The 18,852-nt window shown below is 47.6% G+C and overlaps 1 protein-coding gene across 10 annotated transcripts in view; it reads right to left on the reverse strand.

Annotated features, from left to right (window-relative positions):
• Positions 1 to 18,852, reverse strand: part of LOC116496971 (voltage-dependent N-type calcium channel subunit alpha-1B-like) — a 280,195-nt gene that overhangs the window by 17,058 nt on the left and 244,285 nt on the right. For 6 of the 10 annotated variants that reach the window (XM_032200421.1, XM_032200416.1, XM_032200413.1 and 3 more), the window contains 5 exons: positions 17,071 to 17,136; positions 16,354 to 16,445; positions 14,813 to 14,963; positions 11,198 to 11,325; positions 4,439 to 4,535 (listed from right to left, as the gene is read on the reverse strand). In XM_032200421.1, the coding sequence (XP_032056312.1) occupies positions 4,439 to 4,535; positions 11,198 to 11,325; positions 14,813 to 14,963; positions 16,354 to 16,445; positions 17,071 to 17,136 (534 nt within the window). Of the gene's footprint in view, positions 1 to 4,438; positions 4,536 to 6,639; positions 6,737 to 11,197; positions 11,326 to 14,812; positions 14,964 to 16,353; positions 16,446 to 17,070; positions 17,137 to 18,852 lie in introns of all 10 variants that reach the window. The other 4 variants (XM_032200418.1, XM_032200417.1, XM_032200414.1 and 1 more) reach the window with 1 other exon arrangement.

Below are 18,852 nucleotides of genomic sequence, written 5' to 3' on the forward strand. Positions count from 1 at the left end.
ATCCTCCCAGGCCTGGCAGGAAAGTTCTCCCTGTGCTGTTCCGCTCCCTCCCGTTTCCTCCACGAGCACCCAAGGAAGAGCACCCAGCAGCAGGTGGAGCCCTGCTCCTCTCCCCGAGGGGCAGCCGTGGGCTTTCATCAGGAGGGCTGGGAGGGAGGGAGAGGGAGCTGGCACGTGGAGAGCTCGTTAATATTTCTGCAGGAAAAGGGCCCCGAGGCAGGAGCTGCAATATTGTCTCCAGAGTCCCCTAATTAGCTCTGTGCACCATGAAAAGGAGAACGAGCAGATAACGAGATGGTAAGTGATTACAGCTGGGCTGCGGGAGGCAGTGCTTTTTGCTCCAGTTACTTGTGTGGCCAGAGGGGTGCAGGCACCTCCCGGCAGACTGAATTTCAAATAAATAAAGATACGGTAACAAAACCAGACATTTGTGTCAAATAGAACGGGCAGAGCCTGTGCACGCTCAGTGTTCCATTTCTGAAGATCTGCTCGGAAATTTCTGGGGCAGTGTCCATATGGACAGGGAACATACAAGAGAAACGGGGAAATCCATCCCAGTGTCAAAAGCCAAGAGAAAATTGAGGCAGGGTTTAAGCAGGACCTGGGTGAGGCTGAGGTCTTCTGCTGGCTCCCAGCCTGACCCAGAAAACAAGTGTTGAGCTCAAGCACAAGTATTTGCACCGTAAGTCTTGCTCACCATCGGGTTTGCCCAAACGGTAGCGGGACAAGGAGCACACTGAGGTACAGGTGCTGGGAAGCTAGCTGGCACCCTGATGGATTTTAATTATTAATACCCTACCAGCAGCTCCCGAACAGCCTCTGGGACAAGAAGTGCTGGGGGAATAATCTCCAAATGTGAATAAATTCAGGACAGTGGAGCCCTGCTTGTGGAAGACGAGGCTGAATTCGGTGAATAAATTATTTGCTATGAATAATTCACCCTGACCTAGTTGTGATTAGTCTGCTCTGATTTAACTCTTCTCTCAGCTTCACACAGCCTGCCTGAGCCTTCCTCCCTGCCACAGCAAGGGTGGATGTGGGTTAGATATTAGGAAGAAGTTACTCACTATGAGGGGGTGGGAAGCTGTGGATGCCCCATCCCTGGAGGCATTTTGCGCTGCCTGGGCTGGGTGGCCCCCTGTCCTGTTGGGGACAGCACCACCCCGTCCCCAGGACTCAGCCCCAGGCTTTAGGGCAATGCAGTGCTGAACAGAGAGGTTTAGCAGCACCAGGAGCATTTCCTTCAGCCATTTCAAAGCCCCAAGCCAAGTCCCTCAGCTGGGGTGTGCACGCCTCAACCACGAAGCTCTCCACCTCTCTGTAACACGCAACCCGCTGTCCTGTGACACCTCCTCAAGGGGAGGTAGGCGAACAGCCACAAAGTGCAGGGTCCACATGCACCTGCTGGAAATACTGCTACTACTGGACAACATATTAAAAACCAGGACCCTTTGCAGCAGACAAGCTGATTCTAAAAGGCCTCCAAGTCTCAATAAATGGTGTAAACCCAAACAACCCCGAACTGCCAGTGGGCCGGAGATCAAACCTGAAGGCATCAAAGTGAAGTCAAAGTGGTTTTCATCCCTCTTTCCAACCGAATAGAAAATATTTTAAAAGGCATTTCTGCCTTCCTTGCTCCCCACCCCGGTGCAGGATAGAGCTCTCCTGGTGCCCCAGGACCCCAACATGCATGGCCAGAGGGCAGCGAGCCGTGCGCACGGAGCTCAGCCGAGGCTGGGCACGCCGACTGAGGGGGACAGCTGAGAAAGGGGAACCAGAAAGCAAGAGGAAGGAAGGACGGCAGCCGGTGGGGCTGCCAGGAGGAAAAAAAAAAAAAAAAAAAGAAAAAAAAAAGTTCACACACACTGAGAAGGGTGAAGACGGGGAGAAACACGAAATATTAACAAACAGAGCAGACTGGGAAAAATATATATATGTGGAAAGGAGAAGGATGGACATGTGGGGCAAAAGAGCTTTTGCCAGACAAAAGAGTATTTTAAAAATATTTAGAGGGAGAGAGCAGAAATAGTGCAGAGACAAAGCCCTGCTGCTGGCAGTCATTGCCTCTCCTTGCTTGTTTGCTTGGAAGGGCTGTGGATGGGCTGCAGCATCCTTCCTGAGCCTCCCGTCATCTGGGAGGGCAGCAGGGGTGATGCCGGTGGGTGTAGGACAAGGGGACTCCACGAGCCACCCGCAGCCTTATCTGGGGGAAGATGCTCAGCATGAAGCTGCCTCTGGGTGCGTGCTGCTCCTCACTGCCTGCAGAAGTGGAGAAGGGTGGGAACTAAAGCGGGTGCTGCCTCCCTGCAAGGGTGTAATTGAAGCAGCAGCCACAACTGGGAGCAGGGCTCAGCCCAACCTGCAGCCTTACACCGTAGAAAAAATGCAGATCTGGTCTCAAGTCCATATTTCTGCAGTTTGAGGCTCTTTGATAATGTGCAAAATTAATCAGATCACCCCTGGCCTCAGAACTCTGAAGTTCAGTTGAGGTTTGGGCTGTTTGGCTGGAATCCAGCTCTACTTCTGGCACAGCCACGCACAGGCTTTAGAGGTTTCTAAGTAGATAGGCAAAAATTAAAGATATCTTATGAAAAGTCTATTTTAGAAGCAAACTACTCATGTGTACCTGAGTTCTGTGGATGTGTTCTGCAGACAGAAATTAAACTAGGTACCAGGTAACTCACAAGGAGAAGGCAGACCTGGGAAGGCACAGCAGCAGTGCCTCCGCCCTGCAAAATCAGCTGCAGCAACTGAGAACATCACACAGGGGCATGGAGACACCTCACTATGGAAATCAGTCCTGTTTAAAATGCTTCTTTAAATATATATTTCTTTGGTATTCCCTTTTTCCCTCTTTTCCTTTTTAATTGCACAAGACTGGGGGAAAGACAACGGGACAGCTGGATGCTTGTGGCACACGTGTGTGACCACAGCACCGACCTGGCTGCCCAGCTGCAAGCACCTACAGCCTGCTCCCAGCAGTGACTGGCTCCATGCTCAGTCAGTGGAGACTCAGAGATGCTAAAAGGAGCCATTGATTACTTCAAAAGCTTTGGGTTTGTGTGTATAATTAGTAGCTCTGCAGAAGTGTTTGTCTAGCTGTCCATCTGTCTGAAATACCTAAGAGCTGGGACTCGGTTTCTTGAGGGCATTCGTGGTAAGGTGAGCATGAATTGCTCCTAGCAGAGATGCTTCTTCAAAGCAGCTACCATAGTGTCCAGAAACACAACAAAACGAATACAGAAAAGATATCTAACTGGCTAATTTTAAGGTTGTTTACTTTTTAAAATCCTGCTACACTAAGGAAGGATCTTACAGGACGTCATTTCTGAGTCTCTTCTTGCTGCTATTTGTCCCACACAAAGGCAGGCTGAGCTTTGGGTTTAGTTTAAGTCTCTTTACAAAAATCTTGCTTTCATATGGGCTCATTTAAAAAAAAAAAAAAGAAAGAAAAAAAGTACCATGGGGAGGGACGTTGTGGTCTGGATCCACTGCACCAAGCACCGCGAGGTGCAGAAGTTGGGCTTGGTGGCAGCCAAAATGAGGTCAACAGCAAAAAAAATCAGACCCAAAAGACAAAAAAAATATCCTGTTCAGTTTGATGGATGCTGAATTACCCAAATTCTAAGTGCCTGTGACAGACTTCTCCCTCCAAAAAGCAGTGAGGTTCAGTGTTCAAAGATCCCAAAGCGTTGCCCCTGCAGATGCCCAAGTGGGAGCTGCCAGGAGAGCAGCACGGCTTTTCTGGACCTGCTCTGTGATTTCGGCTCTGTCTGCCCGAGCTTCCACTGTGTTCATCAAGGCAGCAGCTAGCAGCCTTTCGGATATAATGCTTTTTTTTTGTGGTTCAATTAAAAAGTTTTCAGAATCAACAGTCAGTTTGAGTGATTTCTTCATCTTACCGTCTTAAATGTTTTGCATTAAAATAATTTCTTTCACGAGGGTATTTAAGGAGCCCTTCTGGCATTGCCTCTGCTTAATAGCTTGCTAACTCCTACAGCACTGCCTACTCTAATTACGCCAATCTAATTTAGTGGGGGGGGAAAAGCACCATAATACTGAAGGACTAGTGAGAGCGGGTAGTCAGAAGTGGTAAGAAGACAAATGGGAATTGTAGTGGCAGGGTAATTTGCTCGTTAGCATCCTCCCTCCCCAGCGTAGCCTAAATGGAAGCAGAATGAGAGAGAGAGAAACACTGAGAGAGATAGCAGAGACACAGTAAGAAAGACAAACCGACGTGCCATCGTTTCAAAGACCAAAAAAATGGTTACAAAAAAAAAAAAAAAAGCAGCAGATCCAAAATCCAGGCTGCTCAGGAAGCAGATAGAGCGCTAGGAAGAGCCCAGGACAACCACACCAATGTCACAGAAACCCGGCACCCGCTGCAGCCACGGCACAAAAAGCTGGTGGGTTGGCAGGAGCTGCTGGGGTGGTCTACCTTATAGGCAACGCGAGCAGGGCATTTCTTTCCAAGGCCTAGAGGTGGGGACATGTGTCTCAGCATCTCATACATGTCTGTGTAACTGATGCGCCCGCTTGGAGTCAGAGGGAGAGAGGCAAAAGCAAAAGGAGACGGAAATCAAAGCAGACCGGGGTGGGGGGAAAAAGGGGAGGTGGGGAAGGGAAAGGGCAACACAGCGGGGAAATGAGGAGGAGAGAGAGAAAAGGGGAAGCAGACAAGAGAACAGATATCTGGTTAATCAGGCTTCTCAGGAAAACAGAACCAAAGTAAAGAGGTGGGTAAGTGGAGAGGCTCTCCGCTCCCGTTCCTGCGGTTCGGCGCCCAGCGTCTCCACGGGGAACTGCCACGGCCCCTGCGGCAGCGGCCGGGAATGATTGAGGTCTTGTCCGGGAGAGAGGCATGGGGAGGGTTTGGGGGGCTCTTTTGGGGGTGGAAGGGCTGCTTCCTGCCCCCCCAAACCAGTCCGAGAGGTCGTGGTCACCATGCCGGGGAGAGCTGGTAGGCAGAGTTATGGGACAGGGGGCTTAGAGAAAACGCTCAGCTTTCCCTCAGCGAACGGAGAGTTTGGTTTGGGGGTTAGCTTATGGGCTAACAGCAAAGCAAAAAATCCTAATCTGCTCAGAGACACAGACTGGGGCTGCTCTGACTCCAAGCCAAGGGAGCAATTCCACAGAACCCTAAACAGCCTGAATTTGGGGCTGGCAAAATCCCAACGCAGCACTCAATCTGTAGGACAGTGGAAGAAAGGGGGTTTGTTTCTGCCTTTCTTTTGATGGGCCTCTCTTTCCTCAAGGCAATGTCCACTGCCTTTCTCCACCAGTGAGGTTTGAGTGGCTGCCCCGTGTGCCCGAGGGAGCTGGGAATTGCAGAGATTTGGGCACAGGTCCTAAGATCCATCCCTTAAGGATGACATCTCCCTTCAGTGCATGCTGCTGGCAACTGAAATCCTGCCCTGAAAAGCACGGGAGGCAGACACAGCAAGGAATGTTCCTGCTTCTCCTTTTTCTAACTGGGAACATGCCTGTGGGAATCTCATTTTGTTTAATTAATATTGAAAACTTGGAAAGGCAGGAAAAATTGCCATTTCCACTGTAGCAGGAGGAAAACCAAGACCTAAGCACTCCTGAAACCCTTTCCTCGAGCAGGGCAGCTGCAGGAGCAGGCACTGCCCAAACCCTGCAGAAAGCATCGGTGCAGAAGGGGGTGGACAAGAGAACTTACCCAGCCAGCACCGTCTATTCCTGCCCTTAGTACCTAATGCCCTCAGCATACCTCCCAGGCTTTAGAGCCCAGAGCTAATTTGAAGGCTGATGAGGGACACAAATCGTAATTACAGCCAATTACAGACTTCCCCTTGGCCTCCTTCTTCTGCCCCTGTTCCTGGCAGAGGCCCCATGCCTCCTCTGCAATGCAAGTTAACCCTTATTTCCCTGTAAGGTGAGGGAATTACCTGGGCTGGAGTGCTCAAGAAGAGCCAGGGCAGGCTCCTCGCTGGCTGCTTCCTCCTGCATCCCTTCTGCTCCTTGTGCACTGGCAGCAAGGAAATCCCTCCTGTCCTGGGACCTCACTGGCATCCAGTGCCTGCCAGTGCTGACGTCTTGGCAAGACCTGTCCTCGATTCCTCCTTTTGCTCCCAAGGTGGGGACTCCTTTCCTGGGCCAGAGGTTTCCTGGTATGCCTACAGTAGCTTAATTCACTTGTGTTGCTGCCAGGGCAGCCTCTGGCTGCTGCAGTGGGGTAGGCTCAAAGCTCTCCCTTCATCTCCCCCTGCCTGGACACCCCCAAAAATGGACTTGCTGCTCCCTAGAAATCTTGGGATAACTTTTCTCTCCAGTGTGTATACAAAGCAAAAAAAGCTGTACTGCTTTTCCCCAGTACTTCCCACCCAGACCTGTGAGGTGCAGGTCAAGGGTTTGCTGTCTCATAAGGCTGCCTGGTCCCAGCCAGCTGGGTGTGGGAGGGGATGGGGACAGGGACAGGGACGGGGACGGGGACAGGTGAGATGCGTGGAGGAGCGAGGAGGCAGTCCATCAATCATTCCTTGGTCAGGCAGTGGGGCGGTTACATTATGGTTTCTGTTCTGTACCACTTGCATTTGCACTTGGGGGTTAAAAAAAACGAAAAAAGAAACAAAACCAAAACTGAGAATGCTGGAGGGAGTCTCTGAAGTTGCAAACCTTGTATGCCACCCTATGAGGGCACTTCTTTCCTAAGCCCAGGGGTGGAGCAATTACACGTAACAAATTGTACATATCCTTATAATGAATCCGGCAACTGGAAAGAAAACATCAGATGTTACGAGAGCACAAACCACGGGGAATCAGCCTTCCTGCTTCCAAACAGAAGAGTCTGGAAGGACAAGGTGTGCTGAAAAAGCAAGGTTAGTCTGGTAGCAACTGGGTTTGCAGAGAAAGAGGCACTTTAACACAGACCGAGAGAGAGAGAGAGAACTTCCAGTGGCTCAACAAAAGCCATATATGCACATTTTCTTCTGTGAAAACCATCAGAGTCATTCAGCAGACTTCCCATCCCTTGCATTTAGTTACCTTTGTCACTGTGTTTTATTTCCCTGTGCCTGAGCATCTGCCTACAGACACCTACCCACCACCCCAGCACGGCAGCAGCGCAGAGAAACCAGAGCCCACAGCACACAAATGGCCTAATTACTGGATTATTACTGGGATTCAAATGAGCTGGTTCAAAAGAGCTTAGGAACCTCCACCTCCCACCGTTATTACCTGCACAGCCCCAGCAGGGCCATACTTTGCTGCGTGGACAGCAAGCAGTTTGCTGGAGGGCCAGCAACTGCATCTCAAGGGGCTTCGCAGGGCCACCGGTGCTGGGAAAATGGAGCTTTCCTCACCAGGAGGCGAAATCGGACGCTTCATGTTCAGTCTCATTAACTCACAACAATATTTTCAGCCAATTTAACAGTGGGATTAGATTTCTTAATCTACTGCGAGTAACCAAAACTTGTACAGAAAGAGCTGTGCTGAACTTCAAAGCGACCTCTGAAGAAAAATGAGATGATTTGGCTTCGCTGTGTTTATTTTGGTATGTTGTATAAAGAAGGCTGGAATATTTTGGAATAGCTCCTTCAATATTACTGCTTTTTTGGACGTGAAAAATTAAGGTCTATTCAAAACCTTCACAATCAAGTCAAAACTATTAATTTAGAAACAGATCAAATGGGACTGCGCAAGTCTTGGCTGCAGGCCTAATCATAGTTATAAAAAGTATATTGGCTTAACTGAGTCAAGTCAAGTGGTATACCAAAATTTTAGAACAGTTTTGCAAAATCAGCATGTGGAAAATACAAACGAGCATTTCCCTGCCTTCTCTGAGAGTCGATGGGAGCCCTCCTTGGCTGTCCCTCGTGGCGATGCGATGACGATGGACAAACCGACATTTCTAGTATCACTAAAGCGTGTGCATGGGGAAGGGGGTACAAGAGACAAAATTCTCACTTTATATGTCCTTAAAAATAAAGGTAGACTTAAATCCAATTTTATTTCCTAGTTCATCCTTCAATTCAGCATTATCCTGGTTAACTTGCAGCCCTGGACCAACTCCCTGTGTGTTTGTTCTCTCGCTCTCTCTCCTTTTCTGTGATGCCTGAGGCTTCTGCCACCTCTAAATCCAACAGTTTTACCACACTTACCTCTCCTGAACATTACATGCGTTTACAACAGCTGCTAGCTGCTTTTTTTTTTTTTTAATTCTTGTTGAATATTATTCCCCAGAAAATTTTAGATAAAATCGGAGGTTGAAAGAAAAACAAGGGTGGTTATAAGAAAAGCATCAGAAAGAGGTATGTAAATACACACACAATAAGCTTGTGTTGAAAATACTACCACCATAACAAAAGCAGAACAACACTTGCATTTTTCCTCAGGTGCATCTTTCATCAAAGGACTCAAAGTGGACAAGCACCATCATTTCTTTTTGTGTGGGACTACCAAGGAGGAGACTTTGCGAGAGGGCATGAAACTGAAGGATTGCAACACAACCTGGTGCTGCCTGGGAGTCTCATGTTGTGCAAATTGTACCCGGGTGGTTATTTCCCATTATGCTACATATACGTGTACTGGGAGCCAAAATGTGGTAAAGAAATGACTGACATGGAAAACGACCAATGAGATGAATGTTTTCTTTCAGTGAGTTTGAGCAACTAAAGAACAGGTTCTCTACAGCCCTGTGTCTTCAGATCACAACTGGGTGTTTTGTCCTGCTGGGAGCTCAGCCTTGGGCACTGGGATTAATCTCAATCCTCAGATAACTACTGGGAGATGTAATGTCCAGAGCTTCACAGAAGTTCAGCCCAAATGATCAAAAAATCCGTTCTGGCCTTAAAGTATGAATGAATTTCAGATTACTTTTAAATTGCAGAAGTGTTAGTCCCACTTGTGAAAACATAAATGATTTCAGTGGAACTATTCACACATGGAAAATCCGGAACGTGCACATGTTTTGGGACCCAGCCTTGAGTATCACGTCTTGGCTGTCCCTTGGTTTGCACTTTGGCCCCTTGTCACTCTGCCAACATCAATAGCTTCACACCAGAGCAAAACAGAAACAAGGTTAGAGAAAAATAGAATTAGGATCTTAGTATTTGCTGTATTTTGTATTAACAGCTCCAGAAGTGAATGGTTTGCCCCAAGTGCTTCACAAAATCCAACCTCTGCACTCAGAGTTAATAGAGTAAAAAAATCTTTAAACTTTCTTGGGTGGAAAGTTCCTGAACACATAAACATTAAAAAAAACCCACAGAGGTATTCATTTTTTCCCTCGCAGGTGTGTGACTTCTCCCACAGATGCTAATCAGAGCCCAGATTATGTTTTAAGGAGACAAAGGGTGCTCCGAAGTTCTCAGTCTCATTGAGATTTTCTAGTGGTAAGAGATAGGATTGGATTTGAAAAACAAAAATAGCTATTTACTGCCTGCCAAGTACCCACAAAGGATGTGTCTGTAGTATAAAGCACGTGGTAACGGAAATCTGCTTAGAGATTAGGAGCTGCTCGTATATGTGCCATATATATGCAGGCTCGTGGTATAGATAGCTCTGAGATAGTTAAAATTGCACACAGTTCAGAGAAATGCAGTCTTTCTGGAGTAGGTTTACATTTAAAGATAGCCTAAATCAATTTAAGTGAGATTTTAAAGCAGCTTAATTGCATCCTAGCAGGGAGTTTTTAGATCCTGATTATACAACCTCTTTCTGCATCTGTCTCTGCTGAAGGGAAACAACAGAAAAAGGTGGAAATGTTGGAGGAGCTGGAGGCAGCTTCATTACAAATACAGAGGAACTCACTGCCGAGTAACTCATGGGGAGGATGGCGGAAACAAAATTAGCCGGGCTTGGAAAAAAAAGCCTCCCAGCAGGCAAACGCCCAAGCTGCAGAATATTACAGAAATTCCTGTGATCTGTATCTAAGAGCATCTAAAGATGAAAATAAGTCACCAGGACTGTTGTGCAGTGGCTTACTCTGGGCAAGGGAGAAAAGGAGCATGTTGACATCAGTTTTGCTCTGGAAATGATCGCTAGTCAAAGCTGTTTCCTTATATTTTGAATCCCTTAAAATGCTGTAGTGGTAGCTCTTGGGTCTATCGCTGCCCAAAGCCCCTCTTCTGGGGCTGTGCTACCAGAGTAGAGGTGCAGCTTTCCCTGTGATTGTCTTTGAACAGGAAAAGCAAAGACAAACATTAAAACCAAATACCTCACTGTCGGGTTGTGAGAAAAGCATTTTCTCCTTTAACATGCTCACATATCAGGAACACTTTATCGGTGGCTGACTGAGAACTGACACGCTTCCAAAGTCAGGCTAACGGCATTTTCTTCTTATTAGTGCACATGTCTTAGATTTCAACTGCAAACCCAAAAGCTAAAATATTATTTATAAGAAAAATAAAAATCCTCTCTACAATGATGATGTCATTAGAAGGAGGCTTCCAAGATCAAAACACAAGATTTGATGAGAAATGTCTGCTTAAAAAACACATTTTCGGCAAGCTATCCTATGGTAAGGATCATTGCATCACTCCCTGCTGCCTCACAGGTGCATACAAGGAAATGATGAATTCTGGGCCAGAACACTTAACATAGAGACCAAGCTGTGGAGCAGATCAACTCCTTTTAAGGAGACATCATTGTGAAATCTTGAATTCTCTTTTTTGGAGTGCAACATCAGTGCTCTGCACAGGATTTGTGAAGCTGCTCAGGCAGTTCTCAGCTAAGACACGAATGCTGTCTAAGCAAGGAATAGCAAGCCTTAGCTTCACAACTTATCAAAAGTACTGCCAATAGAGAGAGATTCATCATAATTTTATCTTCTCACTGGGATGCAGGAACCAAAGGCAATCAAAGCTGCTTCTGGAAACGTTGAACATCTTTTCTGCTTGGCTTTTTAGCCAAGATGACTTGAAGTTACCATATTATTTTTTGGCTGTGTGCACACATGCAGTGGTGCTGGTTGTGTTTGGCTTCATTGAGTTGTTGGGTTTTATCTGTCTCATATCTACTGAAAGGAAACTCCCTTGTAATGACATCAGTTTCGTTTGTCTCCAATACATGGTGAATTGAACTTGGAGTATTCACCTCCAACATTACTTAAAGCTCTGGAGTTTTTATTCCTTCTGAAGCTGTGCTCACATTTAGAAGTCTGTGTGTGTGCACATCTGATACGTACACACAATGTATATCCTTCCTCCACATGCAAGCATAACAGCATACATACCAGGCAGCTGGGTCATATTCAGCCCAGACACGAACAAACTCATCCAAATGATGGGGCCCAAGGATGGAGGAGTCTCTTGTCAGGTATTCAAAGTTGTCCATAATCACAGCCACAAATAGGTTCAACATCTGCAGAGAGGAAGCAATGATGGAATTAGGGAGGAAAAAATAAAAAAGGTAGGAAAGTAAAAGGGTTAACATTTCCTTAGCAGGATGTGAGGTTCCTACACTGTGACCAATTTTTAGGAGCAGGAATTGTCTATAGCTCCTACAGAAACTGCTTTTTGCTCTGAGGAGAGTAGCACAGCCCTGTCCTCCTTGCTGCTGTTTCAAAATCCCTGCAGGAGCCAAGTACTGCAGGCAGATGGTGAAGGCACAACCCTGGAGTTCTCCGAGGTGTTTGCCAGGAATATCAGCCCCTGGCCCCACCTGAAACCCACCATGGCCTTAGGCCAGAAAGATGAAGGCTTACAGGATGTTGAGCAGAGAACTTCTGAAACCATGTGGATTTTAACATATAGAGAAAAAAATACCGTGAGGATATGCTGATGGGCAAACTTTTTTCTTTTTACAACTGCAAAGCGAGGTGCTTGATTTTCCCATTCTCAGAGCAGGGCTACTTCTTACCAAATAATGGCCCAAACCACACAAAACAACTCTGCCCAGGGCATCACCATGGGGCGCTTCTGACTACCTCGAAAAGACCACGCAGCAGCTGCACCCCAGGGAATGAACTTGGCAAACCCAGCCCTGGGTGCCCAGGGACCTGCTGCCACCTCCTCCTCCCCTGTACTCTCCAAGGCAGTTCCAGTTCTGTGGTACGAGGCAGGTTTGCACGGCTTGGAGAGTTTGTCACCATCTCTGTCTCTGGTGAGGTTCTCCAGCATGACCACGGACTGCCTGGGGCTGCCCCTTCACACCAGCACAGGCTGGCCCATGAGCTGCTGCTGCTGCTTCACTGACTGGATCGTGCCAGCTCTTCCAGAACTTTCATAGCAAGGCAAATCAAGATAAAACGGCTAGAAGAAAAGCCATTCTTCAGCCTGAACATCCTATTTTAAGCTTGTAACAATTCACACCTTCAAAGATCCCCTGAAAGACAAGGGGCAGGACACATAAAAATCTCCTCTCCCTAATGGCTGTTCTCTGCAAAGGCTTTTTGGTTTATTAAGTCTCCTCTTGTTAAAGCTAATGGAAGAGACCCAAGGATTTCAATGGGAGAAGATCAAGCTGCAGCTGGCAGAATGGAAGACCAGGAGGGCAGGTGGGAACAGATGCTCCTGTGCCAGAAAAAGACCTGAGGGGCACGAGGAAGGCTTCTGTCCTTCTGTCTCTTGTAGGGAGGCCGAGCTGCTGCTCTGCACCATGGCCACGAAGCAGCAAAGCCAAGCAGAACGTGGATGTCCCCAGCTGATCAGCATCTGCCAGCCATTAAAAGCAAATCAGACAGTGGAGATCTGGGGCTTGTGCCATTTAGAAGTCATATTCCTGAGCAGTCTGGAGGGAGAGGCCCTAACTTTGGTGAACACGCGGTGCACAGAGTCCTTCTGGGACGTGATCCACTGGTGCCTACAAGCAGAGTCCTTAATGAATCGCCTGTACAACAACCCAGAGCAGTCCAAACTGTCTCTGAATAAGCTTCTCAAAGACTGGAAGCACCACAAACACATCAGCAGTGTTTGCTCACATGAGGTGTTGCTGTACCAGGACCCAGTCTGGCAGCGCCTGCTTGGCTCCCTCCCACAAACACACACGGCCAGTTGGGCATGCTGAAGGTATTCAGGGTGTTTCTGAAGATGTCAAAGCTCTCAGGACTGCTATAACATGGGCAAAGCTGCAGGAACCCCACACTTACCACGGTACCCCCAGAACATCGAGAGGCAAAGTAACTTTGGTGAGTTTGTCCCTTGATCCCAAGCCCCTTGCACTGATCCCAGCTCTGGCCGTGGCTCAGGGCAGTTTTCCCTTACTTACATAAAGCTGTTTCTATAGTTTCTGTATTTTTTAATTTCATTTTATATTTTCCTACTGTGTAAATTTACAGGAGGAAAATGATGTCAGGCTGGCCATCTACAAAGAGCCAGAAACAACATTGCAAAACAAACACATTACCCAATTTCCCCCAAACCCATGGTGTAACACCACCCAGCAAACCATTAAAACGTTCCCTCCCGGCTGGGCTGTGGCTCTGTAATTCTTTAATTGCCTGTGGGGACCCACAGGCTTCCTTGCAATGAAGTGCTGAGCGCATGTTAAGAAATGAGTTCCAGCCCTGGCCACCCCCCCTGCTCTTGTGGGGGCTCCCCCCTCACCCTGCCAGCAGACCCAGGCTGTGGTTTCACTGGGTGTGCTGGGAGCACCGGCTCGGAGGCAAAGCTCATGCAAAGCCGTGGTTTACACACATGTGCCCCAGCCTCCACACCTGCTACTGCATTTCCAGGATGTCAGCCAGGAAGGGTGAGCTGGGGGACATTTTTTTTTTTAATTTATTTGTTATTATTTTTATTTTTTTTCTCTTTTTAAATAAAAGGCTTTAGGAACAATGATGTGCTTGAAAATACCAACGAGAATGTCTGATGTTAGAGAAGGATTTGTACAAGAAAGGATTTAGGATTTAAAGTACAGAGTGCTGAAGGGATCTGTAAATGGAGCATTAACTTTGCATGAGCTTTCAGGGCTCCACATTTTTTAATATATGCAGAAGAAATAATCCCCAGGATGTCAAAGGGGCAGCAGCAGCTGGACAAAGGAACTCAGTAGGGGCCACTGAAGCTGCTCTATCTATGTATGGCATCAAACTGCCACATGTACCTCTTTTTCCTGGTTAAAGGTTTCAGTTGATAGCAGGGATTAGCTGCACAAAACATCAAATCTTATATTTTAAAAAATCAAGCCATGGAACTGAAAGCAGGCTTGATATGTAGCTTTTTGGGACATTTCAGAGCTGTCATTTTTATCTCTTGCTGCTTGAAGTTTAATTGGGTCCCTGTCCCTGGTTTTCCATTCCTCTGTCCCAGCAGTGTAGGGAAGAACCAAGCCCTGAGAGCAGAGAGGTTTTTATGCACACGAGTGATTATAAAGACACTGGCACGTATTAAAAGCTTAGACTCAGCCCCGTACGATGGCCATGGGCATGCATCAAGCACATCAGCTCCACGTACTTTCTTGTCTAAAGCTTTCCTGACACCATCTCAGAAGAAAATGCATTTATTTGTCAAAGAAAACAAAACACACCATCTAACAAGCGTGATGCTCCCGGCTGCCTGCTACAAGCACTTCTGCACCAATGTTATCTCGGCCATTCTCTCCCTGCCCTCCCATCCCCTTCTTCAAAGGGCCACGTTACAAATCAAGACAAAACAGATTAATGCTTAATTCCAAATATTAGACCCCCCGTGGGAAGAAAGATAAAACCCTTCCCTTTAAACTAATGACTAAATGGTCTCTTTGGGGATTAAAGGGATTTTATCACCAGGATGATAAATGGGTTTTAGCAAAGCGGGCTCGTAACATTGTACAAATCCCAGCCAGGGCGAAGGGGAAACAAGGGGGCGGGGAGGGCCTGGCAGGAACCACCCCAGCACCTGCGTTTTGGGAGCGATGGGGACTGACTTACCAGGAAGGAGCAGAGGAAGATGAAGGACACGAAGTAGAAATAGGCAAAGTCGCTGCCGCACTCGTTCTTGGTGAGGCCGGAGAGTGGGTCGCAGGCCCGGTTGCTCAGGCACGACAGCATGATCTCGTGCCAGGCCTCCCCTGTGGCGCTCCTGCGGGAGGGCAAGCAGGGGGGTGAGCTCATCCCCGCCCAATTAACTGAGGTAATTAGGAGGAAGGTTGTGTCCAGGTGGTGAGAAATATATTTGCCTTAGGAGTCTCAGCAGCCAACAAAAGAAAGGAAAATGTTTCCCTCTGTTATGGGGAGGCTCAGAATCAAACAGGCTCAGATAGCCTATGCTCAGTTTATGGAGAGTAAAGCCAGATGGAGTTCAATAAGTCAAGAACAAAGCAGAAACGGGAATAAACACAGATTATATTGTGTCCTTTTGGAGCACCTAGCATCTCTGTCCTAGCTCTGGTGGCAAACCCAGTGGAGATGCTGGGAAATGAAGCCAGGACCCTCCACTTGAATTCTCCATTGCTCTTGTCAGGAGATGCAGAAATACTGCATTGGCCTGCTTGGTCACAGGGCTTTGGGTCCAGGTTTCATGACAATCTCCTGGGTTTTCTCCCTTCTTTCCCTTCTCCCCCTAATTTTGGGTGTGAGAGCTGAAGTGACAGGTAGGTGAACCCTAAGCAAATCCTAACATTTACCCTCTATTGTGTGGCAAAATATAGCCAAAAGGAAAACCTTGGCAGGCCCAGAGGGTCTGCCCTCAAAATAAACCAACCCCTGCAATGTGCATGCATGGATCAGAGGCTGAGGGATCCCTATGTTTGCTTACTCTGGCTTTTCACAGAACCTCAGATTTTCTCCCACTGTTTCTGCACCCCACTCAGAGGTGCTTTTAGGGCTGTCCTACAGCTCTATGAAAAGCCCAACCCATTGCAGCATTACTTACAATCACGCAGAGTGGGTGCAAAGCTGTTCACTCTCATATTGAGACTTCAGCTCCCCCAAAAACCTCACAAACACCCAGAATTTGGCCCCACTTTCAAAGACGACAAATTCCAACAAGCAGCAGCGCTGGGCAAAGACTCTGGGGTCCTGGTGCCTGGGATGACTTAGTGCTCAGTGCAGACTGAAACGGCTCCCAGGCCACTGTATTATACAGCAGATTGTACCAGTGGCATTTAGTCCTTAAGCCCTGTTCCCTCGTGCAGAAACCTGCTCCCCGTCACAGTCCTGCTGCCTCCACCTGCTCTCTCCCACTGTGTGGCTCCGGAGAGGAACCAGAGGTTGAAGAATTATCTTACAGAAATTCAGAGTTTTGTTTCAAGTGACTATTCTGAGCTGGAGGGGACTAATTTCATTTCTGGAGATGCTGGTGTGTTGTATCTGATCTATCTAAGGGCAAACCCTTAGCATTAAGGATGAGGAAGCAGGACTGAGTGCTTTACTTCAAATGCTGCGTGCCCAACTCCCAGCATATGGGAAAACAAAGATTTATTTACTGCTTGCATACAAATATTTTGTATGCAAATATTTTGTATACTTACCTGAACAGAAGCATCAAGGCTTGCAGGAAGGTACGGAAATTATTGTGCCGATTGATGGAGGTCTCATCATCCAGCGCAATGTTTCCAAATACCTGCCATGGAGAGCAGAAGTGTTACAGGGCAAATACAGCTTCATGTAGATTCACATAGGAGTGGTCAGCAAAGGTGGCGAGGTGGAGTTAGAAGCAGCAACAGGAAAAGAATTTGCCCTGGTTTGAGAGATCTGAATAGCTTGAATGGTTTCAGTGCTGAGCAGGGAGGTAGAATTGTGTTGTGGAAATCAAATGGTGGAAAAAATCAGGATAACGTGCTTCATCTTCAAGAAGACCTTTCCAATGTTGCTGTTCAGCTCCAGCCCAAGCCAAGAAAGTTTTCTCACCTCTTCTCAGCCTGAGCAGCTCAGTGGCTGCATCCGTGTCCCCTGCTCTCACCCACAGGCAGGGCCCAGCACCAGGTGCCTGCAACCCAGACCTGGTCTGTGAGCTCTCCCCTTGTACACCCACAAATATTAGCAGCAGGTTCAACACGACACCTGGCAGTAAGGGTAGGAAAAGGTGGCCCTTTTTTGCACTTGTAGTTAACGTGACACCAGGCACGAAGAGCTTTTGTGCCTCCTCCTAAGGCAGGTATCAATGCTGCTGCAGAGGCAGTAACCCACCCCAACCCTGCGGGACAAAACCAGGCTACTTACGGTCAGTATCAGAACCAAAATTTTACCTGCATGCCAATAATGGCATAGATGAAGAAGAGCATTGCAATGAGGAGACACACATAAGGCAAGGCCTGTGGGAACGGAGAAGAAGGTATTAATGACAGCAAACACATGCTTTAGCTGGTAGTATTTAATTCCTGGCAGCATTATGTTCTGTGGTGTTTGTCCTTTAGGTGAAGAAGCTGGGAAGAGAAGAGGGGCAATCCTGGCAGCTTTCAGCAGCCACAGTCCCAGAACCAAGCATTTATCAATTACAAACCAGCCTGGGTTTTCCAAGAGCTCTGTAGGTATCCTTGCAGGCAGACAAGCAGTAACAAGGGAACACACAATAAGAAGCTCTGCAGCAGGCACTGTGGCTACTGGCAGGCACTAGTGCTTCCTATGCATAATTGGAGAGACAAACCTTAATTTTTAATGACCTTGCTATAAATTTAGTACGAGAAAAAATATATATTCAAGGAGCAAGCTTCTGCTCTGAATTAGGCACAGTCTGCACCCCAAGAGGGCAAAAAAGATTCTGAGTTTTCATGAGAAATCAGTGAGCAATACAACATAATTATATTGCACAAGCTGGGAGTAATAGCTACTTTGCACTCAGGCTAAATGAAGGAGTAATTAATGCCTCTTAATTAGCAATAGCTGAAAAGCTGAGAAGCCCTGACCATGGGGACAGGAGAGGGGTTATGCAGCCTGCAGCCAAGGACCTCTGCTGGGCACCTCTGCACAGGGATGAGAGCTCAGCTCAGACGGTGGACAGAGGACAGACAGACAGATCCTGCCTCAGACAGACAGTTGTGTCCCTGTCAGCCCAACACCCACCAGACTGGGTGCCTGTGCTGCAGCCCTGCCTTTGGGACACATCAGGTTCGTGTCCCCCTACTTTTGTGGGGGGACAGAGCAAGGCAGCAGCCTATGCCACATGTGGTTTGTTTGTGCAAGGCACACCTGGAACAGCACGTTTCAGATTGGCATCACTGCCAATGTGTTAACAACCTGGCAGCTGCCCACACCACTCAGAAACCAAGCCCTGGCTGAGCCCCCTCTCTCAGGTCTGACCAAGACTATGCAGTCCAAGGATGCCCCCCTGGGTGGACACATCCCAGCCCCCACCTCTCAGCCTCTGGGAGAGGCTCTCTTGGCTGCAGCAAACCTCATTAGTTACAAGGTGAGAGCAGCAGCACTGTTTTCTCTCTCTGTCCTCAAGAAAAACATGGCCTAACAAATCTCATTGCTTATGTCCTTTAAGGCATGCCCCCCAGTCCTTTCCCATTAGTTGCTTGATGGTTGGGTTTCTCCTCTGTTAAATTCTACCAGGACTTATATACACAAACAAACTATTCTGGGTTAACACGTTAACACACTTTTACTAATTGACTATGTCTCTTAACCTGCAGAAAAGTGAGGTAAGTTTTAAACCTAAACCTTGCACTTGCTGCAGGCATGAAGGCCCTCACTAATCAGACTGTCTTCTCTTTTTGCTAATACCTGAATCTTGATACTTTGCCCTAAGGATTTTGTCATGGTTTCTAGGGCAACCTGAGTGTTATGAACTTATTCTGGGTGCTTTCAGACTCATACTCCAAAAAGCTCAGCACCTGCAGCATTCAGAGGCTGCTCAGTGCAAATCAGCTGATGTTGGTGCAAAATAAGCGTTACTGCCATTGCATGGTGGAGCTGCAGCGTGGCCGTTCCTTTGGCAAGCTCTTTGATGGTCAGTGGCTGATGCTGCAGAAGTGCAAAGCGTTTCCCCACGTCCCTTCCCTGTCTCCCCGCGGCCCAACTCTCAC

Source organism: Aythya fuligula, chromosome 19 (assembly GCF_009819795.1).
Source record: "Aythya fuligula isolate bAytFul2 chromosome 19, bAytFul2.pri, whole genome shotgun sequence".
Lineage (NCBI taxonomy): Eukaryota > Metazoa > Chordata > Aves > Anseriformes > Anatidae > Aythya > Aythya fuligula.